General features: G+C 46.6%; 1 protein-coding gene and 1 long non-coding RNA gene across 2 annotated transcripts in view; one reads left to right on the top strand and one right to left on the bottom strand.

Moving 5' to 3' along the window:
* Window positions 1–8,100, top strand: part of LOC139234956 (scavenger receptor cysteine-rich domain-containing protein DMBT1-like) — a 31,219-nt gene extending 23,119 nt beyond the window's left edge. The window contains exons 6-10 of the mRNA XM_070865945.1: window positions 863–1,177; window positions 1,326–1,643; window positions 1,729–1,806; window positions 6,251–6,407; window positions 7,877–8,100. Coding sequence (XP_070722046.1) covers window positions 863–1,177; window positions 1,326–1,643; window positions 1,729–1,806; window positions 6,251–6,375 — 836 coding nt within the window. The 3' untranslated portion in view covers window positions 6,376–6,407; window positions 7,877–8,100. The remainder of the gene's footprint in view (window positions 1–862; window positions 1,178–1,325; window positions 1,644–1,728; window positions 1,807–6,250; window positions 6,408–7,876) is intronic.
* Window positions 8,101–15,554: 7,454 nt separating this feature from the next.
* The window catches only part of LOC139234959 (uncharacterized), a 131,567-nt gene continuing 123,496 nt past the window's right edge, over window positions 15,555–23,625 (bottom strand). Inside the window, exon 3 of the long non-coding RNA XR_011588374.1 lies at window positions 15,555–15,856. This is a non-coding gene — a long non-coding RNA (uncharacterized lncRNA). The remainder of the gene's footprint in view (window positions 15,857–23,625) is intronic.

The following is a 23,625-nucleotide window of genomic DNA, read 5'->3' as shown; positions in this document are numbered from 1 at the left end:
TCGAGTTTGAATAATCGAGTGTCTCTTTGCAGTTACTTGATATGGTGGCCTGGAGGGCAGACAATGCACTTTCTATGCGCCTCGGCGTCATCGAGGGTCGCCAGGTATGCTTGACTTGCAGAAAACACTGTTTAGGCCACAGCTATAATATTGTATACAGTTCTGGTAACCAAATTATCGGAAAGCTGTGCTTGCAGTAGAGACGCTACAGAGGAGATTACCGAGGCCGTTGTTGGAACTAGAGGATTTTAGCTACGAGGTATGATTGGATAAGCAGGAGTTTTTTTTTGAAGCAAAGGAGGCTGGAGAATACGTGTTTGAGGTGTGTACAAAATTGAGCGGCCTAGATAGAGTGGATCTGAAGGAGCTATTTCGTCTAGCTGAGAGGTAAATATACAGTGGGCATAGATTGAAAATAATTGTTAGAAGGATTAGAAGGAAGTTGATAAGAACGTTCTTTACCCAGAGGGTGGTGGAGTTCTGGAACTCACATTGTGGTAGAGGCCGAATCGCCCAAACATCCATAAAGTACTTGGTATGCACTTGATGTGCTGTAACGTACAAGGCTATGGACCAATAGCTGGACAGTAGGATTAGGCTGGATAAATCTTTGTTGGCTGGCAAAGGCATGATGCTTCGAATAGCCTCCTTCTGTGCCGTAAATTTCTATTATTCTACGCGTCTCTGTATCTGTGCAGTATGTAAAAGTAAACAGATGTTCTTGGGTCTCGTTTCAATTAGCTATCTGAGCGGCATGAAGAACAATTCGGATTTTTTTAGCGGGAGAACAAGCAATGTTTGGATTGAGTCTTGACCTTAATATGTATTGGAAGTATAATCCTACTGTATTGTTGTCCAACAGAACACGTGCAGCTAAGACTGTCGGACGGTGGAAGCGCATGTGCTGGGCGAGTGGAGGTTTATTACAATGGAACCTGGGGCTCAGTTTGTGATGATTCCTGGTACCTGGCCGACGCTGACGTGGTTTGTAGACAGCTGGGTTGCGGAAATGCGTTGAACGTGTCACTTCCTGCTTCTTGTGGACTCGGCTCAGGTCATATTTGGTTGGGTGAGCTGAACTGTTCGGGTAACGAATCGTTTCTCTGGGAATGTCCCTCAGCAGGGTGGGGTAACCACGACTGTTCTCATAAAGAAGATGTGAGGGTGCTGTGTTCAGGTAAAACCGCTTTCAATCTGCTAATTTGCTAACGTGTTATACGGGAGGCTTTACCGGGATTATTTCAAACATAATTACCGACAGTCAATCAACGCCACACAACAAGTTATCAAACGTACAACATGGGCATTTCTTGTTCAATTGACAGAGCACAAAGAGATGCGGCTGGTGAAAGGAAAGCATCGCTGTGAGGGCAGAGTGGAAGTGTTCTACAATGGGACCTGGGGAACTGTGTGCTCGGAAAAACTGGATCTACATGATGCAGAAGTGATCTGTAAACAGTTACAGTGCGGCCCCCTCCTATCTATTCAGTATGACACTTGGTCATTCGGAGCGGGATCCGGACCCATTTGGCTCGATGAGATGGAATGTAATTCACACGAGTCGACCCTTTGGCAGTGTCAGTCTGACCCGTGGGGTGAATCCAACTGTCATCACGGGGAGGATGCAGGTGTTGTTTGTTCAGGTAACTCAACGAACCTGTCAAGGTGCGGGTGTCATTCAAAATATTTTGAGGACTAATACAGTCAGCATGTTTCTCTTCTCAACAGAAGCCCGAGTGCTGGAGAGATCCCACAGTTCAAGCGTCTGCATTCCAGAATCTGGTTCTAAACATAGACATTCACCAGGTGCTTCCCTCCATTCATTATACTAACTATCTGACTTGTGTTCCTGGCTTGTACTAAATACATAACAATCAATGATTTCCTTTGATAGACGCGGGCCAACCCTTGCGCCTGGTTGGAGGCAACACCAAGTGCTCCGGGAGAGAGGAGATATTATCCAATAAAAGCTGGGGCACGGTGTGTGATGACTCCTGGATGCCAATGTTGTCTGCAGAGAGCTGGGTTGTGGCCCGCTCTATTGGCCGTAGGAGGGGTCACATTTGCCCAGGGTGACGATGTTATCTGGCTGGATGAGGTGAATTGCACCAGACGTGAGTCCTTTCTGTTCGACTGTCGTTCCTCACCGCCAGCTCAACATGACTGTGCTCAGAAGGAAGATGCCAGTAAGGGTCGCAGGATGGTTTCTTCATTGTATAAATATGACTCAATGAACTCAGTGGAAAATTTTCCTCTGAATTCCGTTGACTTGACTTAAATTTTACTCAGGCTCATTCCAAAGCTGCCTTGAAGTAAAGGGCAGCCACACTTACATCCCCTCTGGAATTCAACACTTTTGTCCATGTTTGGACTCAGGCTGTAATGAGTTCTGGAACAGAATGCTCCCAGCAGAACTCAAATTGAGCACCGGTGAGTAGGCAACGGCAGGCAATGTGGACCACACCTTCCATCACTTTGCTGATGATTCAGTGTAAACTGATGGAGATGTAATTGGTCAGGTGTGATATTTCCTGCTTGTTGTGGACAAAGCATACCTATGAAGTATTCTACATTTTCAGATAGCTAACCAAACTGGCAGCAGTGCGGTAGAGAAGGATTTCCTGGAGTGTATTGGGGATGGTTTTCTGGACCAATATGTCGAGGAACCAACGAGAGGGCTGGCCATCCGACTCTGCATGATGTGTAACAAGAAAGGCCTAATAAGCAATCTTTTTGTGCGAGGCCCGTTGGGGGAGACAGACCATAATATGGTAGAATTATTTATTAAAATGGAGAGTGACACAGTTAATTCAGAGACTAGTGTCCTGAACTTAAGGAAAGGTAACTTCGATGGTATGAGACGTGAAATGGCTAGAATAGACTGGCGAATGATACTTAAAGGGTTGACGGTGGATAGGCAATGGCAAACATTTAAAGATCACATGGATGAACATCAACAATTATAATCCATGTCTGGAGTAAAAAGAAAACGGGGAAGGTGGCCCAACCGTGGCTAACAAGAGAAATTAGGGATATTGTTAAATCCAAGGAAGAGGCATATAAATGGGCCAGAAAATGCAGCAAACCTGAGGACAGGGAGAAATTTAGAATTCAGCAGAGGCGGACAAAGGGTTTAATTAGGAGGGGGAAAATAGAGTATGAGAGGAATCTTGCAGGGAACATAAAAACTGATTGCAAATGCTTCTATAAATATGTGAAGAGAAAAAAATTAGTGAAGACATAAGTAGGTCCCTTGCAGTCAGAATCAGGTGAATTTATAATGGGGAACAAAGAAAGGGCAGACCAATTGAACACCTACTTTGGTTCGGTCTTCAAGAGGGAAGACACAAATAACATTCCGGAAATACTAGAGGACTGAGGGTCTAGCGAGAAGGAAGAACTGAAGGAAATCCTTAATAGTCAGGAAATTGTGTTAGGAAAATTGATGGGATGGAAGACCGATAAATCCCCAGGGCCTGATAGTCTGCAACCCAGAGTTCTTAAGGAAGTGGCCGTAGAAATAGTGGATGCATTGGTGATCAGTTTCAATAGTGTATCGACTCTGGATCAGTTCTTATGAACTGGAGGATAGCTAATGTAACGCCACGTTTTAAGAAAGGAGGGAGAGAGAAAATGGGGAATTATAGACCGGTTAGCCTGACATTAGTAGTGCGGAAATATTGGAAACCATTATTAAAGATTAAATAGCTGCGCATTTGGAAAGCAGTGGCAGGATCTATCCAAGTCAGCATGGATTTATGGAAGGGAAATTATACTTGACAAATCTACAATAATGTTTTGAGGATGTACCTAGTAGAGCAGACAAGAGACAACCAGTGGGTGTGGTGTATTTGGATTTTCAAAAGGCTTTTGACAAGGTCCCACACAAGAGATTGGTGTGTAAAATTAAAGCACATGCTATTAGGGGTAAGGTATTGATGTGGACAGACAACTGGTTGGCAGACGTGAAGCAGAGAGTCGGGATAAACGGGTCCTTTTCACAATGGCAGGCAGTGACTAGTGGGGTGGCTAGGGCTCAGTGCTGGGACCTAGCTAGTTGCAATATACATCAATGATTTAGATGAAGGAATTGAGAGTAATATCTCCAAGTCTGCAGGTGACACTAAACTGGGTGGCGGTCTGAGCTGTGAGCATGAAGCTAAGGGGCTGCAGGGTGGCTTGGACAGGTTAGGTGTATGGGCAAATGCATGGCAGATGCAGTATATCATTGATAAATGTGAGGTTATCCATTTTGGTGGCAAAAACATGAAGGCAGAATATTATCTGAATGGCAGCAGATTAGGAAAACGGGAGGTGCAATGAGACCTGTGTGTCATGGTACATCAGTCATTGAAGGTTGGCATGCAGGTGCAGCAGGCGGTGAAGAAGGCAAATTGCATGTTGGCCTTCAAAGCTAGCGGATTTGAGTATAGGAGCAGGTACGTCTTGCTGCAGCTATACATGGCATTGGTGAGGCCTCATGTGAAATATTGTGTTCAGTTTTGGTCTCCTAATCTGAGGAAGGACGTTCTTGCTATTGAGGGAGTGCAGCGAAGGTTCACCAGCCTGATTCCCGGTATGGCAGGACTGATATATGAGGAGAGACTGGATCGACTGGGCCTATATTCACTGGAGTTTAGAAGAATGACAGGGGATCTAATAGAAACATACAATTCAGATGGAACTGGACAGGTTGGATGCAGGAAGTATGTTTCCGATGTTGGGGGAGTCCAGAACCAGGGGTCACAGTCTAAGGATAAGGGGTAAGCCATTTAGGACCGAGATGAGGAGAAACTTCTTCACTCAGAGTTGTTAACCTGTGGAATTCTCTTCCACAGAGAGTTGTTGATGCCAGTTCGTTAGATATATTCAAGAGAGAGTTGGATATGGCACTTACGGCTAAAGAGATCAAGAGGTATGGAGAGAAAGCAGGAAAGGGGTACTGAGGTGAATGATCAGCCATGATCTTATTGAATGGTGGTGCAGGTTCAAAGGGCCGAATGGCCTACTCCTGAATCTATTTTCTATCTTTCTATGTTTCAATTCCAATGTTGCAGCTGCACTGGAACAACTTGGCTATAGGCGGGGCTAGTTCTGGAATACCTCTGTTCAGCATGAGATGTTTTCAGAGCCCATAGCTGTTGCTATATCCATTGCGCTCAGTCCTTTCTTGGAATGAATCAAATTGGTTTCAGACTGACCTCCTTGATAGTGGGGATGTCAGGAGCTGGCTGACATGGATCATGCACTCAGCACTTTTGGCTGAAGAAGCTTCCAACTCCTTCATCCTTGTCTTTTGCACTCGCGAGCTGGGCTCCACCATCATCAATGATGGGGATATGGATGATACAGATTGTGGTGTTATACAATTCTGCTGCTGATGATGACCCACAGCACCTCATGGAAGACCCAGTTTTGAGCTGCCACACCTGTTCTAAATCTATCCGATTCAACACGTGGTAGTGCATCACAACACGATGGAGGATGTCCTCAGTGTGAAGACTGAAATGTGTCTCCATGATGACTGGCTGGTGCTCACTCTTAACAGTAGTGTCATGGACAGCTGCCTCTGCGACAGTTAGATTGGTGAGGACGAGGTCAAATAGGGTTTTCCCTCGTGTTGGTTCTCTCACCAAATGCTGCAAGCCCAGGCTGGCAGCTATGTCCTTCAGGACTCGAACTGTCCGCTCAGTAGAGGTGCTAGCGAACCACTTTTGGTAATGGACATTGAGTTGAATCTCTGATATTCGTGCAGTCATCAGCCCCCTGGGGAGGAATGGACGACGTTGTATTAACTTCAGTTTCAATTCGCGATGACTTGGAGCGGTGCTTGATTTAAGTTGATATTTTGATTTCAGGAAATGACGTGTGCTAGAAAATAGATGTCCTACCAAAGAGATGCTGATGTTGTTCAGTGTGTAATATCTCCCTTGTAAATACACGCATCAGGAATCATTCCAGGGCGCGAACTGAACCACCTGATTCTCTGATCTTAGATGCACCTCATTTGCTGTCACCCAACGGTAAAACGCAGCACGGGAGTGTGGGTAGAAAACAATTTTCTCCCACTCACAGATCAACAAAGTCCAGTCCCTTCACGCAATTGCCACAAGTAAATGACCCACACTCATACGAGTTTTAATGCTATTATTGATCCATAATCTGTCACTCTCACAGTATACTATTGTCAGACCCGCACTAATGCCGGTATTAATGCTATCATTAATCAATAATCTGTCTCCCTCAACAGTGTACAGCTCTCAGACCCGCTCTGATCCCAGTTTACCAGTTCCTGGCACTCCTGGTAACAATGACGATATTCACCGTGACACGTTCACAACTCTGGACATTCCACCACCGATGCGCAGAGACTGAGTGGTTCAAAATTATACATCTACTTCAACCCTGTAAGAGCAATGTTTTAAGATAGATCCTTTGTTTGTGTCGCAGTGCTGGGGAAGAGTCCCGATCGTGGTGGTTTCTGCTGTGTGGTAAAGCGGAGTATCAGTAACAGTATCAGTAATGGTAATCATAAAACTATCGGATTGTCGTAAAAACCCATCTGGTTAACGAATGTCCTTGATGGAAGGAAATATGCTGTCCTTACCCGGTCTGGCCTACATGTGACTCCAGATCGACAGCTATGCTAAGGATGCTGAGAGGCTGCAGGGTGACTTGGACAGGTTAAGTGAGTAGGCAAATGCATGGCAGATGCAGTATAATGTGGATAAATTTGAGGTTATCTACTTTTGTGGCAAAAACAGGAAGACAGATTATCTGAATGATGACAAATTAGTAAAAGGGGAGGTGCAACAAGACCTGGGTGTCATAGTACATCAGTCATTGAAAGTAGGCGTGCAGGTACACCAGGCAGTAAAGAAAGCAAATGGCATGTTGGCCATCATAGAGAGAGGACTTGAGTATAGGAGCAGGGAGGTCTTACTGCAGTTGTACAGGGCCTTGATGAGACCACACCTTGAGTATTGTGTTCAGTTTTAGTCACCTAATCTGAAGAAGGACATTCTTGCTATTGAGCGAGTGCAGCAAAGGTTCACCAGACTGATTCACGGGATGAGAGGACTGACATATGAAGAAAGACTACATCGACTAGGATTATATTCACTGGAATTGAGAAGAATGAAAGGGGAGCTCGTAGAAGCATATAACATTATGACAGTATTGGACAGGTTAGATGCAGGAAGAATGTTCCTGATGTTGGCGAAGTCCAGAACGAGGGGTCCCAGTTTAAGGATAAGGGGTAAGCCATCTAGGACCGAGATGAGGAGAAACTTTTTCACCCAGAGAATTGTGTACCTATGGAATTCTCTACCACACAAAGTTGTTGTGTCCAGTCCGTTGGATATATTCAAAAGGGTATTAGATGTGGTCCTTATGCCTAAAGGGAGCACTGGGTATGGACAGAAAGCAGAAGTGGCATATTGAAGTTGCATGACCAGCCATGATCATATTGAATGGTGGTGCAGGCTCGAAGGACCGAATGGCCTAATCCTGCGCCGATTTTCTATGTTTCTATGGTGGTTTCTACTGTGTGATTATGGGAAGTGTGTTTCAGTAACTGATACAGATTCTGAAACTATTAGTGAGAAAATGCTGTGTATTTACTGATACAGTAAAAGGCTTATTTTATTTTATGTAATTAATTCAGTTCTGTGATTGTGGGGTGTGTGTTTACCGGCAAATTATACTAAAACTATGAGCGAGAAAGTGGTAATTTATTATTTAAATAAAAGGCTAATTGAATTGAAATATCGGAGGGAATATTCTGAGTAGTGAAATAAGTCCATATTTGATTGTATCGTGTGTTGGGGCGAATTGTTTTAATCCTCTCTTTCAGTGTTTTTTTTTTCCAATTCAGGTAAACTTCAAGGTAAACTCAACGATGAGATGTCCGAGGCGTGACACAGATTAGCGGGAAATATTCTGTGTTAAATCTGAGAGAATGTCCATTAACGTTTCCAACAGTGTGAACATGCTGAATGTGCTTCTCATCACGGCATAAACATCCCTTTTCTTAACCAATTGTCATATTATTTCTTACTGAAATAACTAGATTTAGCTTTTTCGTATATATTGTCTGAAAGTGGCTGTGTTCTGCGTTATTAAAAATTGTAAAAGAGAAATAATACATTTTGGATCATTGTTCTATCTATATTAATACTGTGAGACACTGCTCTGAGTGGATTAATCAACTGTGTAACAGAGATTAAGGGCTGGAAATTCATGAAATACCGCTACCACCGTTATTCCGCTGGTATTTCGGCAGTATTTAACCTAACCTATGCTTATTAATGAATGGTTTTCAGGAACTTCATTTTGTAAGCGTTTCACTTTTTCATATTCCATTTAATGAGGTTCAGACCCCGCGGGGGGTTTGTTTTTATCTCCGTTTAAACTTATTTTATTCTAACTGTTCCCTGTGTTCGATGTACCGAGACTGCTGCAGTCTCATAGAATAATAGAAATTTACAGCACAGGAGGAGGCCATTTCGGCCCATTGTGTCAGCACCGGCAGACCAAGAGCTATCCAGCCTAAACCCACTTTCCAGCTCTTGGTCCACAGTCCTGTAGGTTAACGGCACTTTAAGTGCACATCCAAGTATTTTTAAGGGACTAACTATTCGTACTTCAATTGTTTTGACAGATAGACGCCCGGCAAGCCACGCCCCCTCTCCGTACTGCACTTTTTTGACCAACAGGCGACAAGCTCCGCCCTCCTCCCGGCCCGAATCACTCCATGCGCGTGGTGTCGAGCAGCAGGACCTGAGGTTCCGTCTCTCCCCACACCCCACACCCCTCGGCGTAGGCCCGGTGATGGCGGGGCGCTGGCGTCCGTCCAGGACCCGATAGCGATGGGGGCTCGGGTGGGGGGGCGATGGCGGCGGTCCTGGACCCGAAGGTTGCGGGGAGAGATAGAGGCTGGGAGAGAGAGAGAGAGAGAGAGAGAGAGAGAGAAGAGGAGAGAGGGGGTGAAGAGAGGGAGAGCCGCTGGGGGGAGACAGAGTGAGGCACTGGTGATGAGGGGCGCGGGGTTCGGGGTGGGGGGTTGCGGCGCGGGTGGTGTCGGAGGGGGTAGAGAGAACTGACGTTCTTCCAATCCCCTAAAATGGACATGGTTGGAGTGGATGATATCCAGAAGTCACGACACTGTCACTATTCACTTCATACCCAACAAACCTGTTAACATTCCATACACAATGCCCCATCTATGGTGTGGCGCGGGGTGGGGGGGGAGGATACACTTGGGCTGGGGTAAGGCACTTTCGCTGAGGGAGGCATGCACTTGGACTGGGATAAAGCACTTTGGTTGGGGGAGGGAAGTACTTGGCCTGGGGTAAGGCACTTTGGCCGGCCCTTGTGGTCTTCTGAGGAGCTCTGTCCTCTGTCACTTCAGGAAGTCAAAGTGGATTGAGTTACAATTTGCAAAGTCAGTGAGACCTTGGGATGGGCAGTTCCAGTTACACATTCCTGTGAAACTTCAGGATGTGGGTTATCCTCCAAGGGGACCATTCAGAAACTAAGGATGGAGCATGGTGGCCATTTTGGCAGCACAAATAAACGCATCCATTTTTTAAATGTGGTGAGCTTTCTGCCTCTACCACCCTTTCATGCAGTGAGTTCCAGACCACCACCACTCTCTGGGTAAAGACATTTCCCCTGATATCTCCTCTAAACCTCCCGCCAATTAATTAAAGTCCATGCCCCCTGGTTGCTGACCCCTCCAATAAGGGAAGTAGGTCCTTTCTATCCTCTCTATCCAGGTCACTCATAATTTCATACACTCCCCTCAGCCTCCTCTGTTCCAAAGCAAACACAACCAGCATCACCAATCTTTCCTCATAGACTAAATTCTCTCGTCCAAGCAATATTCTTGTAAATCTCCTCTGCACCTTTCCCAGTGCAATCACATCTTTCCTGAAATGAGGTGAACAGAACTGCACACAGTACTCCAGCTGCGCCTTAACCAATGTTTTATGCAGTTCAAGCATAACCTCCTTGCTCTTGTATTCCATGCCTCGATTAATAAAGGAAAGTATGCAATATGCCTTCTTAACAACCAAATCTACCTGGCCTGCTACCTTCAGGGATCTGTGAACCTGCACTCCAAGGTCCCTTTGTTCCTCTACACTTTTTATGTCCTACTATTCAGTGTGTATTCCCTTGCCTGGTTAGACATCTCCAAATGCATTAACTCACACTTATCCGGATTTAATTCCATTTGCTACTGTTCTGCCCACATGACCAGTACTTTGTTATCTTCCTGAAGTCTGCAGCTTTGTTCTTCTTTATGAACCATACAGCCTATTTTAGTTTAATCTGTAAACTTCTTAATCATATCCATAACAGTCAAGTCCAAGTCTTTAATATACGACATAAAAAGCAAGGGACTCAACACTGAATGCTACAGAACCCCACTGAATACAGCATTCCAGTCACAAAGGCACGCATCAACCATTACCCTTTACATCCTGCCTCTGAGCCAATCTTGGATTTAACGTGCCACTTTGCCCTAGATTCCATGGGCTTTTACTTTCGTGACCAGTCTGCCATGCGGGATCTTATCAAAAGCTTTGATACAATCCATATACCCTACATTATATGCACTGCACTCATTGACACTCCTTGTTAGCTCCTTGAAAAATTCAACCAAGTTAATCAGACACGGCATTCCCGTAACAAATCCATGCTGAATGTCCTTGATTAATCCATGTTTTTCCAAATGAAGATTTATGCTACCCTCAGAATTGTTCACAATCATTTTCTCACCACTGAGGTTAGGCCTACTGGCCTGTAATTACTCGGTCTAGCCCTTTCTCCATTTTTAAACAAAGGTACAACATTAGCATTCCTCCAGTCCTCTGGCACCACACCTCTCGCTCGAGAACTGGAAAATGAAGATCAGAGCCTCTGCTATTTCCTCTTTTGCTTCACTTAACAGACTTGGATACATTTCATCAGGGTCTCGGGATTGATTATACTTTCAAAGCCCCTAAGCCCTTTAATACTACTTTTTTCACTATATTTATCTCATCCAATATTTCACACCTTTCCTCCCTCATTGCAAAGTCTGCATCACCGCTCTATTTTGCGAAAACACATGCAAAGTGTTCATTGGGAATCATATGCACATCTTCCACCTCCACATACAGATTTCCTTCATGGTCTCTAATAGGCCCCACTATTTATCTAGTTATGTTAATCTTAATATATTTATAAAATATATTTGTATTTTCCCCGATTTTACTTGCCAACATACTTTCATGCTCCCCCTTTGCTTTCCTGATATATATTTTTAATACCACGCCTGCATTTCTTATACTCCTCTAGATTTTCTGCAGTATTGAGCCCTCGCTATTTGTCATAAGCTTGCGATTTGCTTTTTATCTTACACTGTATGTCCCTCAACATCCAGGGGGATCTAGATTTGTTAGCCCCACCCTTTTTTTAATGGAACATACGCTGTAACCTCAGGATCTCCTCCTTGAATGCCTCCTACTGCTCTGACACTAATATCAAGTAGCCGTTTCCAGTCCACTTTGGCCAAATCCAATCTCAGCTCAGAAAATTTGGCTTTACCCAAATTGAGAACTTTTATTCCTGGTCCACCTTTGTTCTTTTCCATAAATACCAGAAATCTTACGGAATTCTGATCACTAGCACCAAAATGTTCTTCCACCTGCCCCTCTTCATTCCCCAAAACCAGGTCCAGAACCGTCCTCTCCCTTGTTGGGCTGGGCTTGTTAAAGAAGTTCTCCTCAATACATTTTAGGAATTCCGCACCTTCTGTAAAATTCACACTGCTTTTTTTCCCAGTTAATATTAGGGTAGTTGAAATTCCCCACTATTACAGCTCTATAGTTTTTGCACTGTGCAGCACTTTGACCACATATTTGTTCTTCTATCTCTCTCTGATGGTTTTGGATCTATAGTACACTCCCAATAGAGTGATCGCCCATTTTTTGTTCTTCAATTCAACTCATATGGCCTCATTTGATGAGCCCTCTAACATATCATCCTTCTCCCAGCTGTAATTGTTTATTTTTCTTAATACTGCGAATCTGCTCCTTTTTACCACACTCTCTATCCCTTCTGAACATCCTGTAACCATGAATGTTGAGCTGCCATACCTGACCTTTCAGCCATGTCTCAGTAATAGCTATAAAACGTACTCCCAAGACTCGATCTGTGCTCTCAGCTCATCTGCCTTATTCCCTATACTCCTTGTATTGAAGTATGTGCCATTTAGTGGTGCCACACTCTCCTGTTATCTATTTTCCAGCCCTTGTTTCCTCTGTCCTCCAAATTCACTTTCTAGTTTTCTGCTGCCAATTCCAGCTTTGCTTCTCTCCCCACTTAATTTATTCTCTGGTTGCCATCCTCCTGCCAAGCTAATTTAAACCCTCCGCAACCTTCCATGAGGAAACTGGTCCCGGATCTGTCGAGGTACAACCCATCCGGCTTGTACAGGTCCCACATCTCCCAGAAACGGTTCCAATGCCTCAGGAATCTAAAACCCTCCCGCTTGCACCATCTCTCTAGCCACAAATTTGTCTTCTCTATCCTGCTATTTCTGTATTCACTAACGTGGGACCAGCAGTAAGTCAGCGATTATTACCTTGGATGTCCTGTTTTTTAATCTCTTCTAGCTCCCTAAGCTCTGCCAGCATAACCTCATCCCTCTTTCTACCTATGTCATTGCTACCAATGTGGACCACGACCTCTTGCTGTTTACCATCTCCCCCGCCCCCGCTTCCCAGAAGGTCTTGCAGCTGCTCCGTGACATTCTTGATCCTGGCATCGGAGAGCAACATAAAAGAACACAAGAACACAAGAAATAGGAATACTGGAATTACATCTGCGGCCGCAGAAACGCCTGTCTGCTCGCCTGACTATGGAATCCCCTACCACTATTGCTATTCCATTCTTCTTGCTTTCCCCTGTGCAGCTGAGCCACCCGCGGTGCCATGGACTTGGATCTGGCTGCACTCCTCAGAGGCACCATCACCCTCGCCAGTAGTCAGAACAAAATACTGGTTGGAGAGTGAGATGGACTCTGGGGACGCCTGATACTACCTGCCCTTCCTTTTCTTCTGTCTGGTGGTCATCCAATTCCTCTCTGCTGGAAACGCTTTAGCTGTGGGGTAACCACCTCTAGAAACGTGCTATGCACATACCACCCAGCCTCCTGGATGCACCGCGCTGACTCCAGCCGCTGCTCCAGTTTCAAAATGCAGTGCTCAAGTTGCTGTCACTGATGGCACTTGCTGCACCCGTGGTCATTCAGGCTACGTGAAGTATCCAGGAGTTCCCACATGACAGAGGATGTACACTCCACGGGACTGAGCTGACCTGCCATGCCTCGAGCCAATTGACTATGAACTAAACTATGCAATAAACTTTACCCAAGAAGACAAGAAAAATATTCATCAGCTACTCACCAATCAGCTCCTTCCCTTGTGCCGACGTCACTCTTGTGTTGAGTTGCTCCTGGCTCTCTGCCTGCTCGCTGCCGCCTCTGCTCCGGTCAGCCAATAACTTCCCTACTTCCCTGTGACGTCACACTTTGATTCTTTCTGCATCTTATCCTCCCAGATCAGTTGGTGCTGCTCAGGGTGTAGCGGTGCTTTCTCCTGGAAATACTAGGGGACCGAGGGTCGAGCGAGAAGGGGGAACTGATGGAACTGAGTGAATTCTTGTTAGTAAGGAAATGGAGTTAGGGAAATTAATGGGATTGAAGGCTGATAAATCCACAGGGCCTGATAGTCTGCATTCCGGAGTACTTAAGGAAGTGGCCCTAGAAATAGTAGATGCACTGGGGGTCATTTTCCTACATTCCATGAACTCTGGATCAGTACCTATGGATTGGAGAGTAGCTAATGTAACCACACTTTCTAAAAAAGGAGTGAGAGAGAAAACAGGGAATTATAGACCGGTTAGCCTGATATCGTTATTGGGGAACATGTTGGCATCAATTATTAAAGATGTAAAAGCAGCGCATTTGGAAAGCAGTGATAGGATCGGTCCAAGTCAGCATGGATTTATTAGAGGGAAATCATGCTTGACAAATCTTCTAGAATTTTTTGAGGATGTAACTAGTAGATTGGATAAGGGAAAACCAGTGGATGTGCTGTATTTGGACTTTCAAAAGGTTTTTGACAAGGTCCCACACAAGAGATTAGCATGCAAAATTAATGCACATTGTAATGGGGGTAATGTATTGATGTGGATAGAGAACTGGTTGGCAATAAGGAGGCAAGGAGAGAGAATAAACGCTCCTTTTCAGAATGGCAGGCAGTGACTAGTGGGGTACCACAAGGTTCAGTGCTGGGACTCCAGCTATTTACAATATATATTAATGATATAGACGATGGAATTGAATGTAATATCTCTAAGTTTGCAGATGACACTAAGCTGGGTGGCAGTGTGAGCTGTGAGGAGAATGCTAAGAGGCTGCAGGTTGACTTGGACAGGTTAGATGAGTGGGCAAATGCATGGCAGATGCAGTATTATATGTATAAATGTGAGATTATTCACTTTGGTGGCAAAAACAGGAAGGCAGATTAAAATCTGGATGGTGACAGAATAGTAAAAGGTGAGGTGCAACAAGACCAAGGTGTCATGGTACATCAGTCATTGAAAGTAGGCATGCAGGTGCAGCAGACAGTAAAGAAAGCAAATGGCATGTTGGCCTTCACCGCGTGAGGATTTGAGTATAGGAGCAGGGAGGTCTTGTTGCATGTTCAGAGCATTGTTGAGACCACACCTTGAGTATTGTGTGCAGTTTTGGTCTCATAATCTGAGGAAGGACATTCTTGCTATTGAGGGAGTGCAGCGAAGGTTCACCAGACCGATTCCCGGAATAGCAGGACTGACATATGAAGAAAGACTTGATCGACTAGGCTTATATTCACTGGAATTTAGAAGAATGAGAGGGGATCTCAAAGAAACATATAAAATTCTGACAGGATTAGATAGGTTAGATGCAGGAAGAATGTTCACTATTTTGGGGAAGTCCAGAACCAGGGGTCACAGTCTAAGGAGAAGCCGTAAGCCAGCTAGGACAGGGATGAGGAGAAACCTTTTCACCCAGAGAATTGTGAACCTATGGAATTCTCTACCACAGAAAGTTCTTGAGTCCAGTTCGGTGGATATATTCAAAAGGGAGTTAGATGTGGCCCTTACGGCTAAAGGGATCAGGAGGTATGGAGAGAAGGCAGGAGTGGGGTACTGAAGTTGCATGATCAGCCCTGATCATATTGAATGTTGGTGCAGGTTCGAAGGGCCGAATGGCCTGCTCCTATGTTTCTATGATTCTCTGGTCCCGATTTCATGCTCTTTGGAGACCTGCTGCTCAGTCGCGCTGCTTTCTCTCTGGTCCGATCTCGCGCTCATAGTGGGTATGGTGATGTACTTAGCATTTTAAAATAAAAAATACATCTATTAAATATTTTATTTGAAATTTGTGCCTTTGCCGATGTTAATGTCTTTATTATGTTCCATTTAGTAAACATACAACAATTTTAGGCACAGCACGATGTTTTACCACAGTACACCTATCCCTGGAGATTGCGGTGTATGGCGGGAGACCAGGAGAACCTGATCAGTTTCACCGCCACTGTTTTTGTACTTTAATTCAAAAAGCCAAGAATGTCAGTTATTCGCCTGCAGTGGCCACTCAATCATTGAAGCGACTGTACCGAGCCGTATCCGCCAGCAGGTGGCGATGCTTATTCCAGCAGTATAACTACAGCAATGGCAATTGTCTACCAGCAGAGGGCGAACATTATTATAACTAAAAACAGAAAATGCTGTAAACACTCAGCAGGTCAAGCAGCATCTGTAGAAAGAAAAGCAAAGTTATCGTTTCATGTCAGTGACTGTTTCATAAATCTAAAATGTTAGTGATTAACCACTTTTAGCCAAGACAGAGCCAGGGAAAAGGAGGGCATGAAAAGATCAGGACGGTGAAAATCTGTGATAGGATGGAGAGTAGGAGTGATTAAGTACATCCTGGTTTCACTCTGATCTGTGTCCACGTCAACTTGAAATACTCAATTCTCTGAGGCCGAACCCTGATTTTATAATTAAACCTTCTCACAAGGGAGTTGCTGTTGTTTTTTGGTGAATAGACCTTTGCCTTGTGGAGCCTAAACACAAACTCTCAGACATCTCCTCCTGCTCCCCCGGATTATGTCTCACCACCGAACATCAAGGCATCCTTTTCCAGACTGTCACTGACCTCATCTTCTCTGGAGATCTTCACCCCACGGCCTCCAAACTCATCGTGCACTAATCTGGCACAGCCCCTACTACCTCCTTTTAAACATCCATCAATACGGCAACGCCAGTAGACCAATCATGTAAACCTGTTCCTGCCCTACGGAACTTATTTATTCCTATAGTTCTAACTATTCTCTCTTTGTCTAATCTCTTCCTACACCATTCACCATTTTAACCTTCTCCAATTTCTTGGCCATGGCCGTCTCCTTTTCCCATGGACACACAATTCTTCTATAATTCCACCCAACCAGGACATTGAGACCCTTACATCTCCATCTCTCACCAGTACGCCCAGTCCCTCTGCACTTCACCCGCACCGGATGGCCTGCAGCCCCTCCAATTCTTCTTTACATTGTCGGCCAAACCAATTCCGATGCACAGCGACCTTCCTCCACCCGGCCAACCTTGTTTTTCACATTGAACAACTTCTCCATTGACGGTGCTCACTTCCATCAAATACATGTCTCGCTGAGGGAATCCATATGGGTCAAACCACACTTGTCTTTTAATGGTATATGTGAAACATTCTTTGCCACACACCCAGTCATGTCATTTCCCTGACATTTGTTTCCGGTACGAGTATGGTCTGTGTAGCTTCCTACTCTCGCCCTGAACTGGAAAATGTGATCAATTTTGCTGTAACTGCCACCCTGCCACATGTTCCATCTCCGACTCTTGCCGTCCATTCCTTGACTTCCCATCTTCATTTCTTGGGTTAGATTGTGTAGAGTTTGTACTAACGGGCCACCGACTCACACAGCTCCATTGATCATACTTCCTGCCATCCTGCTTCATGTAAGATCACTACTGCATTCTCCCAGTTTTTCCATCCTATCAGTTCCGACAATGCCACCTTCCACACCAGTGCTTCCGATATGCCTTTCATATTGCTGTACCGAGGAGTCCTCTGCGCAGACATTCACATGGCCCTTGACTATGTCCGACCCATTTTCTGCACTTTTGCGTTCACCTCTTCTCCTCATCACCAGCACCATGATGGGTTCTCCCTTGTCGTCACCTTCCTTAACACCACCTTCACATTCAACAGGTTTATCCAATTTCCGCCACTTCAGCACGATGTCGTCACCAAACAAATCTTGCCCTCCAGTCATCTTTCAGCTTTCCATAGGGACCATTCTGATGACGATACCCTGGTCCAGTCTCTATCCATTCTCACTGTGACACCCTGGTACACTCTCCATCCATTCTCACTGTGACACCCTGGTTCAGTCCTCCATCCATTTCCACCACGTTACCCTGGTCCACTCTGTATCCACTCTCACTGCAATGCCATGGTCCAGTCTCTATCCACTCACACTGTGACACCCTGGTTCAATCCTCCATCAATCCCTACACCACTCTCTGTCCCCCGGAATCATCCCATGTGTAAGACATTTTTCAATCTAAAAGTACGGCTTTAAATCCAAAGTAATTGCAAATTAGAAAAATGGATAATAAACCTAAAGAGAAAGGCTTTACATCTCAGCAGCTGGGAAATGGCTAACAGTAATGACAGCTTAGATAAGCGCAGGCTAACACAAGCACACCAACACACAGGATGAACATCCCCGGACATTAAATTGATAAATAAGGACCAGCACAGCGTGGTAGAATAAACAAGGTCCTCTTACGATGATTTGAAGACAGACAGCATGGGTCCAGGAAGGTAGTAAAGTGTTCTTAAGAAATATAACGAGGTAGTCAGCAGAGATAAGGAAAAAACCACTGTCAGTTAGATGAGAAGAAACTGCCAGAGGTACCCTCTCCCCGGTTTTGGACAAGAGGATGGGTGAAACATGATTGATACCAGGTATCCACCTGCCCATTGAAATAAAGTATAAAATGGGTGACTGAGAGGAGAAAGCAGGCATTCAGGGGAATAGGTTTTCCCAGGATGGATGAATGCTGGTTGAATAGCCTAATACCTTGGTTAAGTCTTAACTTCTGAGATGGATCAATGCTGGTCCATCACCACTCACAGCTCGAGGAACAGCACGTCAGAGGTGACCGATGCCTCAGGCTGCAGGGATCCACCAATCCGAGATCTCTGCTCTGCCTCGCCATGCTTCTGCCTGTCCGTGTGTCTGGCCGGTCGTTTCGCTCTGCGTAGACCACTCTCAACTGTCACGGGTTGTGTGTCTCTACCTATCTTAATTTTCTGTCATATATGATTAGGTTTTATAACTGTAGCTCTTTAATAAAATAGCTTGCAAATCCTAAAACCTTAGGGTATCTATGTGTGACCTGCGATCCTAATCTGACAGTGGTGTCAGCAGTGGGATTCACAATGTTTGGATTGATAAGGTTGAGAGTGGTGAACCGGACAAGCTTAGTCGAACTTGCGTGATCGTCGCTTAGACTGAGTAGTTTTCTCTCTGAAAGATTGTAGCGGGAAACAGCGTATTAAAAAGTAAAACCAGAAATACAATACCATTGGCATCACTGGGAACGTTTAATTTACAGCCTGACTGAGAAGATTGGTGCGTCTCCGGCAACAGAAATCTTAAAAGTCTTAGAAGATAGTAACGGGGAGTATGATCATATTTTTGACAGACATCCAGAAAAACAAACGCCAGCTGATAAGCGGCGGGATAAATTAGCTTACTGAGCACACTTATGTGCTGTACAACTAAATGAGGCAGTTAAAAAGTGAAAGGAGAGAGCCGCTGCAAAAACAAAACGATGGCTGGAAGGAAAACATTTCTGACCTTCGCAATCAGCTAATCTGGCAGCAAAAGGAAAAATGGAAGCAAATTATACACAAAATAAACAGACCAAATACGAGAACAAAATATTGAACTACAGGCAGAAAATCTCAGATTGAGTGAGGAGTTAGAATATATCAGATTGAGCAAGGGGTGTTTTAAGGGAATTTAACCGGTGCCAAAACATCGCCTCCCCCGAAGCAGACCAAACCATGTGTTTAGCAACAATCCGACAGCTCCAGGTACAGACCAGCCAACAGCGGGCAGGAGTGGCAGCTGTCTCCAAAGTTAAACCAACAAATCTGTGCCCTTGGTGGGGCAACATAGCTGAGTATCCCATTCCGTCTCATCCCTCTGCACTTCCTCCACCGTACATGGATGACGAGGCAGGTGAGGCAGGTGAGGCAATACCAGTGCCCGAGCTAAGGGAGCACACGCGAGCCCAAGCGCCAGACTGATCCAGACCTGGAAGAGGGACAACATCCCTCGACCACCAGTAGCGAAGTAGAAACACGTATCATAACCACGCCTCAGTCCCTTACCGCGATTGAAGTCTGGTCGCTAATCTGGGGGCAGTGGGTATGGTAACCAGTACCCTCGACCTCAGCAGTGTTGGAGGATTTTCAAATCACCCACCTTGGACAGATTAGGTGAGTGGGCAAATGCATGGCAGATGCATTTGAACGTGGATAAATGTGAGGTTATCCACTTTGGTGGCAAAAACAGGAAGACAGAATATTATCTGAATCGTGACAGATTAGGAAAAGGGGAGGTGCAACGAGACCTGGGTGTCATGGTACATCAGTCATTGAAGGTTGGCATGCAGGTACAGAAGCCAGTGAAGAAGGGTAATGGCATGTTGGCCTTCGTAGCTAGATAATTTGAGTATAGGAGCAAGAAGATCTTACTGCAGTTGTCAGAGCCTTGGTGAGGCCACACCTGGAATATTGTGTTCAGTTTTGTTCTCCTAATCTGAGGAAGGACATTCTTGCTATTGAGGGAGTACAGCAAAGGTTCACCAGATTGATTCCCGGGATGGCAGGACCGACATATGAGGAGAGACTGGATCAATTGGGCTTGTATCCACTGGAGTTTAGAAGAATGAGAGGGGATCTCATAGAAATATATAAAATTCTGACAGGATTCGATGGGTTAGAGGCACGAAGAATATTCCCGTTGCTGGAGAGATCCAGAACCAGGGGTCACAGTCTAAAAATAAGGGGTAAGCCATTTAGGACCGAGATGAGGAGAAACTTCTTCACTCAGAGAGTGGTTAACTTGTGGAATTCTCTACCGCAGAAATTTGTTGAGGCTAGTTCATTAGATATATTCAAAAGGGTTTCAGATATAGCCCTTACGGCCAAAGGGATCAAGGGATATGGAGAGAAAGCAGGAAAGGGGTACTGAGATTGAATGATCAGCCATGATCTTATTGAATGGCAGTGCAGGCTTGAAGGACCGAATGGCCTGCTCCTGCACGTAATTTCTATGTTTCTATGTTAGAAGGAAACAACCTTAAACAGGTCCTCCTGGAGCCATGCTGCGCAGAGGTAAAACAAGAAATAAGAACATAAGAATTTGGAACAGGAGTAGGCCATCTAGCCCCTCGAGCCTGCTCTGCCATTCAACAAGATCATGGCTGATCTGGCCGTGAACTCAGCTCAACTTACCCGCCCGCTCCCCATAACCCTTAATTCCCTTATTGGTTAAAATCTATCTATCTGTGATTTGAATACATTCAATGATCTAGCCTCAACTGCTTCCTTGGGCAGAGAATTCCATAGATTCACAACCCTCTGGGAGAAGAAATTCCTTCTCAACTCGGTTTTAAATTGGCTCCTCCGTATTTTGAGGCTGTGCCCCCTCGTTCTAGTCTCCCCGACCAGTGGAAACAACCTCTCTGCCTCTATCTTGTCTATCCCTTTCATTATTTTAAATGTTTCTATAAGATCACCCCTCATCCTTCTGAACTCCAACGAGTAAAGACCCAGTCTACTCAATCTATCATCATAAGGTAACCCCCTCATCTCCGGAATTAGCCTAGTGAATCGTCTCTGTACCCCCTCCAAAACTAGTATATCCTTCGTTAAGTAAGGTGACTAAAACTACATGCAGTACTCCAGGTGCGGCCTCACCAATACCGTATTCAGTTACAGAAGGACCTCCCTGCTTTTGTACTCCATCCCTCTCTCAATGAAGGCCAACATTCCATTCGCCTTCCTGATTACCTGTTGCACCTGTAAACTAACTTTTTGGGATTCATGCACAAGGACCAATTGTGGAGCAGTGGAGGCGTGTCCTGCACAGTAGGAGCTGAGCTGCAGAGAGAGGAGCAGCTATCAACTTGAGCTCCTGCCTGGAGAGCCCTGAGACCAGCCCAGGAACAGAAGGAAGGAAGGGGCTTCAACACCAACTTTTACCCAGAGGGAGAGGAGGAGAACAGAAAACTTTGCAACAACTTTATCATTTCTGCAAGGAGTTGGAGAGAGGGGGAAAAGACAACAACATCCAGTGTGGAAGGAGGGAGACTCTACAATCTCTACAGGTGGGTGTGGGTGCATTTCCCCAAACAGACTTTGTTGTATCGGTGGGGGGAGGAAAGAAGACCACTGAGGGCCGGAACATCGCGGGGGGTGTGCGTGTGTGTGGAAGTGTGTGTGGGGGCCTTGCTTACAACTAGGCCCCCCCCACAATTGGAACCCCCCCCACCCCCCACATTTTGCCTAGCCTGGGATAGCTGGAGCTACCAGGCTGAAGATTGTTATTAATCACCCAATTAAAGATCGTTAGGAGTGCCTGGTGGCTCCAGCTACCCCAGGTGAAGACATCTTCTCCCCCCACCTGAAGACCACCTCAAAGACTTTTGTGTTTTGCCATCTGGGGAGTGCACCCACCCACAGCTGCGAGGGGAGACCTGCCCTCGCAGCCCCCCCCCCTTCCCACCCCCCTCTCTCTTTCTCCGTTACCCTCTGTTTCTCCCCTCTCTCTCTGAGAACCCTTTCCTTCCAAATTTAATAAAAAAAAAAAACCAATTAAGACAACTGAGCAGAGGGAGCAAGGCCTCTCCCCAATTGTCAACGAGGGGAGAGGTGCCTCGTTAAGGGCTCCTCTGCTCAGTGAACATAAGAGGCCATTAAAGACCATTAAGGCCTGTGACTTTGGGGTGGGTGTAGCCCTTAAAGGGACCCCGTGATGGCGACCCCATCCACGCCGGTGGCAGGGCCAGCAAGGACGTATGCGCAGGTGGCAACCGCTTCCACAGCACCTCCTGCGCCACCCGCTGCCCTGCCACCATTTAGATTAATTACTAGAAAACACGGGGTCAAGAGCTACACTCACCCCACAATGAGCATTGAGGAGTGCGTGCGGGCGATGGCTGGGGTAGTCGGCCCCTCGGCCATTGTCGCAGCCTCCAAGATGTCTGGGAAGGCTGTTTTCTTCCTGGGGTCGGAGCGGGCGGTGTCCCTGGCCCTCGAAAAGGGGCTCACGGTGGGCGGGACGTTCCTGCCGGTGGATCCTCTCGAGGCCACCGCGCAGAGGGTCATCGTGTCGAACGTCCCGCCCTTTGTTCCCGCTGAGCTCCTCCTCCCTCACCTACAACAACTGGGGGAGGTAAGGTCGGGGATCAACCCCATACCGCTCGGCCTCAGGGAGAACAGCCTGCGCCACGTGTTCTCCTTCCGCCGCCAGCTCTTTGTCCGGCTGGCGCGGGAGGATGTGACAGAAGAGCACTTTAATGTGGTGCACGAGGGGACTGCCTACCGCGTCTTCTGGACGTCGGACGGCGTGCGGTGCCATGCCTGCAGGGAGGTGGGGCACGTTCGTAAGAACTGCCCCGCCTCCAAGGCCGCCAAACCACCGAAGGCGGCCAAGGCTGGCGCTGCCGCCACCCCTCCCCCTAGTTGCGTCCGCGTGCCGGGAGCCATGGGTGCGCGGGCATCGTCGGAGGCCTTTGTTTTCAGGGCCTCCGGCGGGGGGGAGGGAGAGCGTCCGAGCGGAAAGAAGGCGCGGAAGAAGGAGAAACATCTAGAGGCGGGTCCCCTCGGTGCGCCGGAAAGTCTGACCACCGCGCTCAGCCCAACCCAGTCACCGGCGAGCGCGGGGTGCCCCGAGCCCGTGCCCGGGCCCTTGAATACCACCACAGAGGGGCCCAGGCGCGGGCAAGAAAAGGAAAAGGGGGGGGCGGAGCGGGAGGCCTCGGCAGACATGGAGGTCTCCCTGACTCCGCGCGCCCCCAGGAACAAAAAGAGGCACCGCCCCAATGAGGCGGAGGGGGAACAACATCCCTCCGCGGAGGAGTCGGTGCCCGCCGCGTGTCCCGCGTCCCCCACCAGCGCCCCCAAATTGCGCTGCAGGCGTGAGGAGTCTTTCCCCGGGGAGGGTGAGACAGTTGAGGCTGCCCAGCCTCTGCCTCCCGGGGATGGAGTGGAAGATCTGCCTGTCGTGGGGGGCGTGGGGACCGCGGAGGAATGCGTAGCCGCCGGGTCGAGCGTCCCGGGGACCGAGGCGGGCGAGGCCGAAAAGGCCGAACCTGAGCCCGCCCAGCCAATACACAACTTACCCCGGGATTTGCTCGACCCGGCAGAGAATGAAACAATTGATTTTAATGATACTGTAGATG

The sequence above is a fragment of the Pristiophorus japonicus genome, chromosome 22 (genome assembly GCF_044704955.1).
Source record: "Pristiophorus japonicus isolate sPriJap1 chromosome 22, sPriJap1.hap1, whole genome shotgun sequence".
NCBI classification, from domain to species: domain Eukaryota; kingdom Metazoa; phylum Chordata; class Chondrichthyes; family Pristiophoridae; genus Pristiophorus; species Pristiophorus japonicus.
The sequence above is the reverse complement of the archived record's forward strand: the minus strand, read 5'-3'. Positions and strand labels throughout refer to the sequence as shown.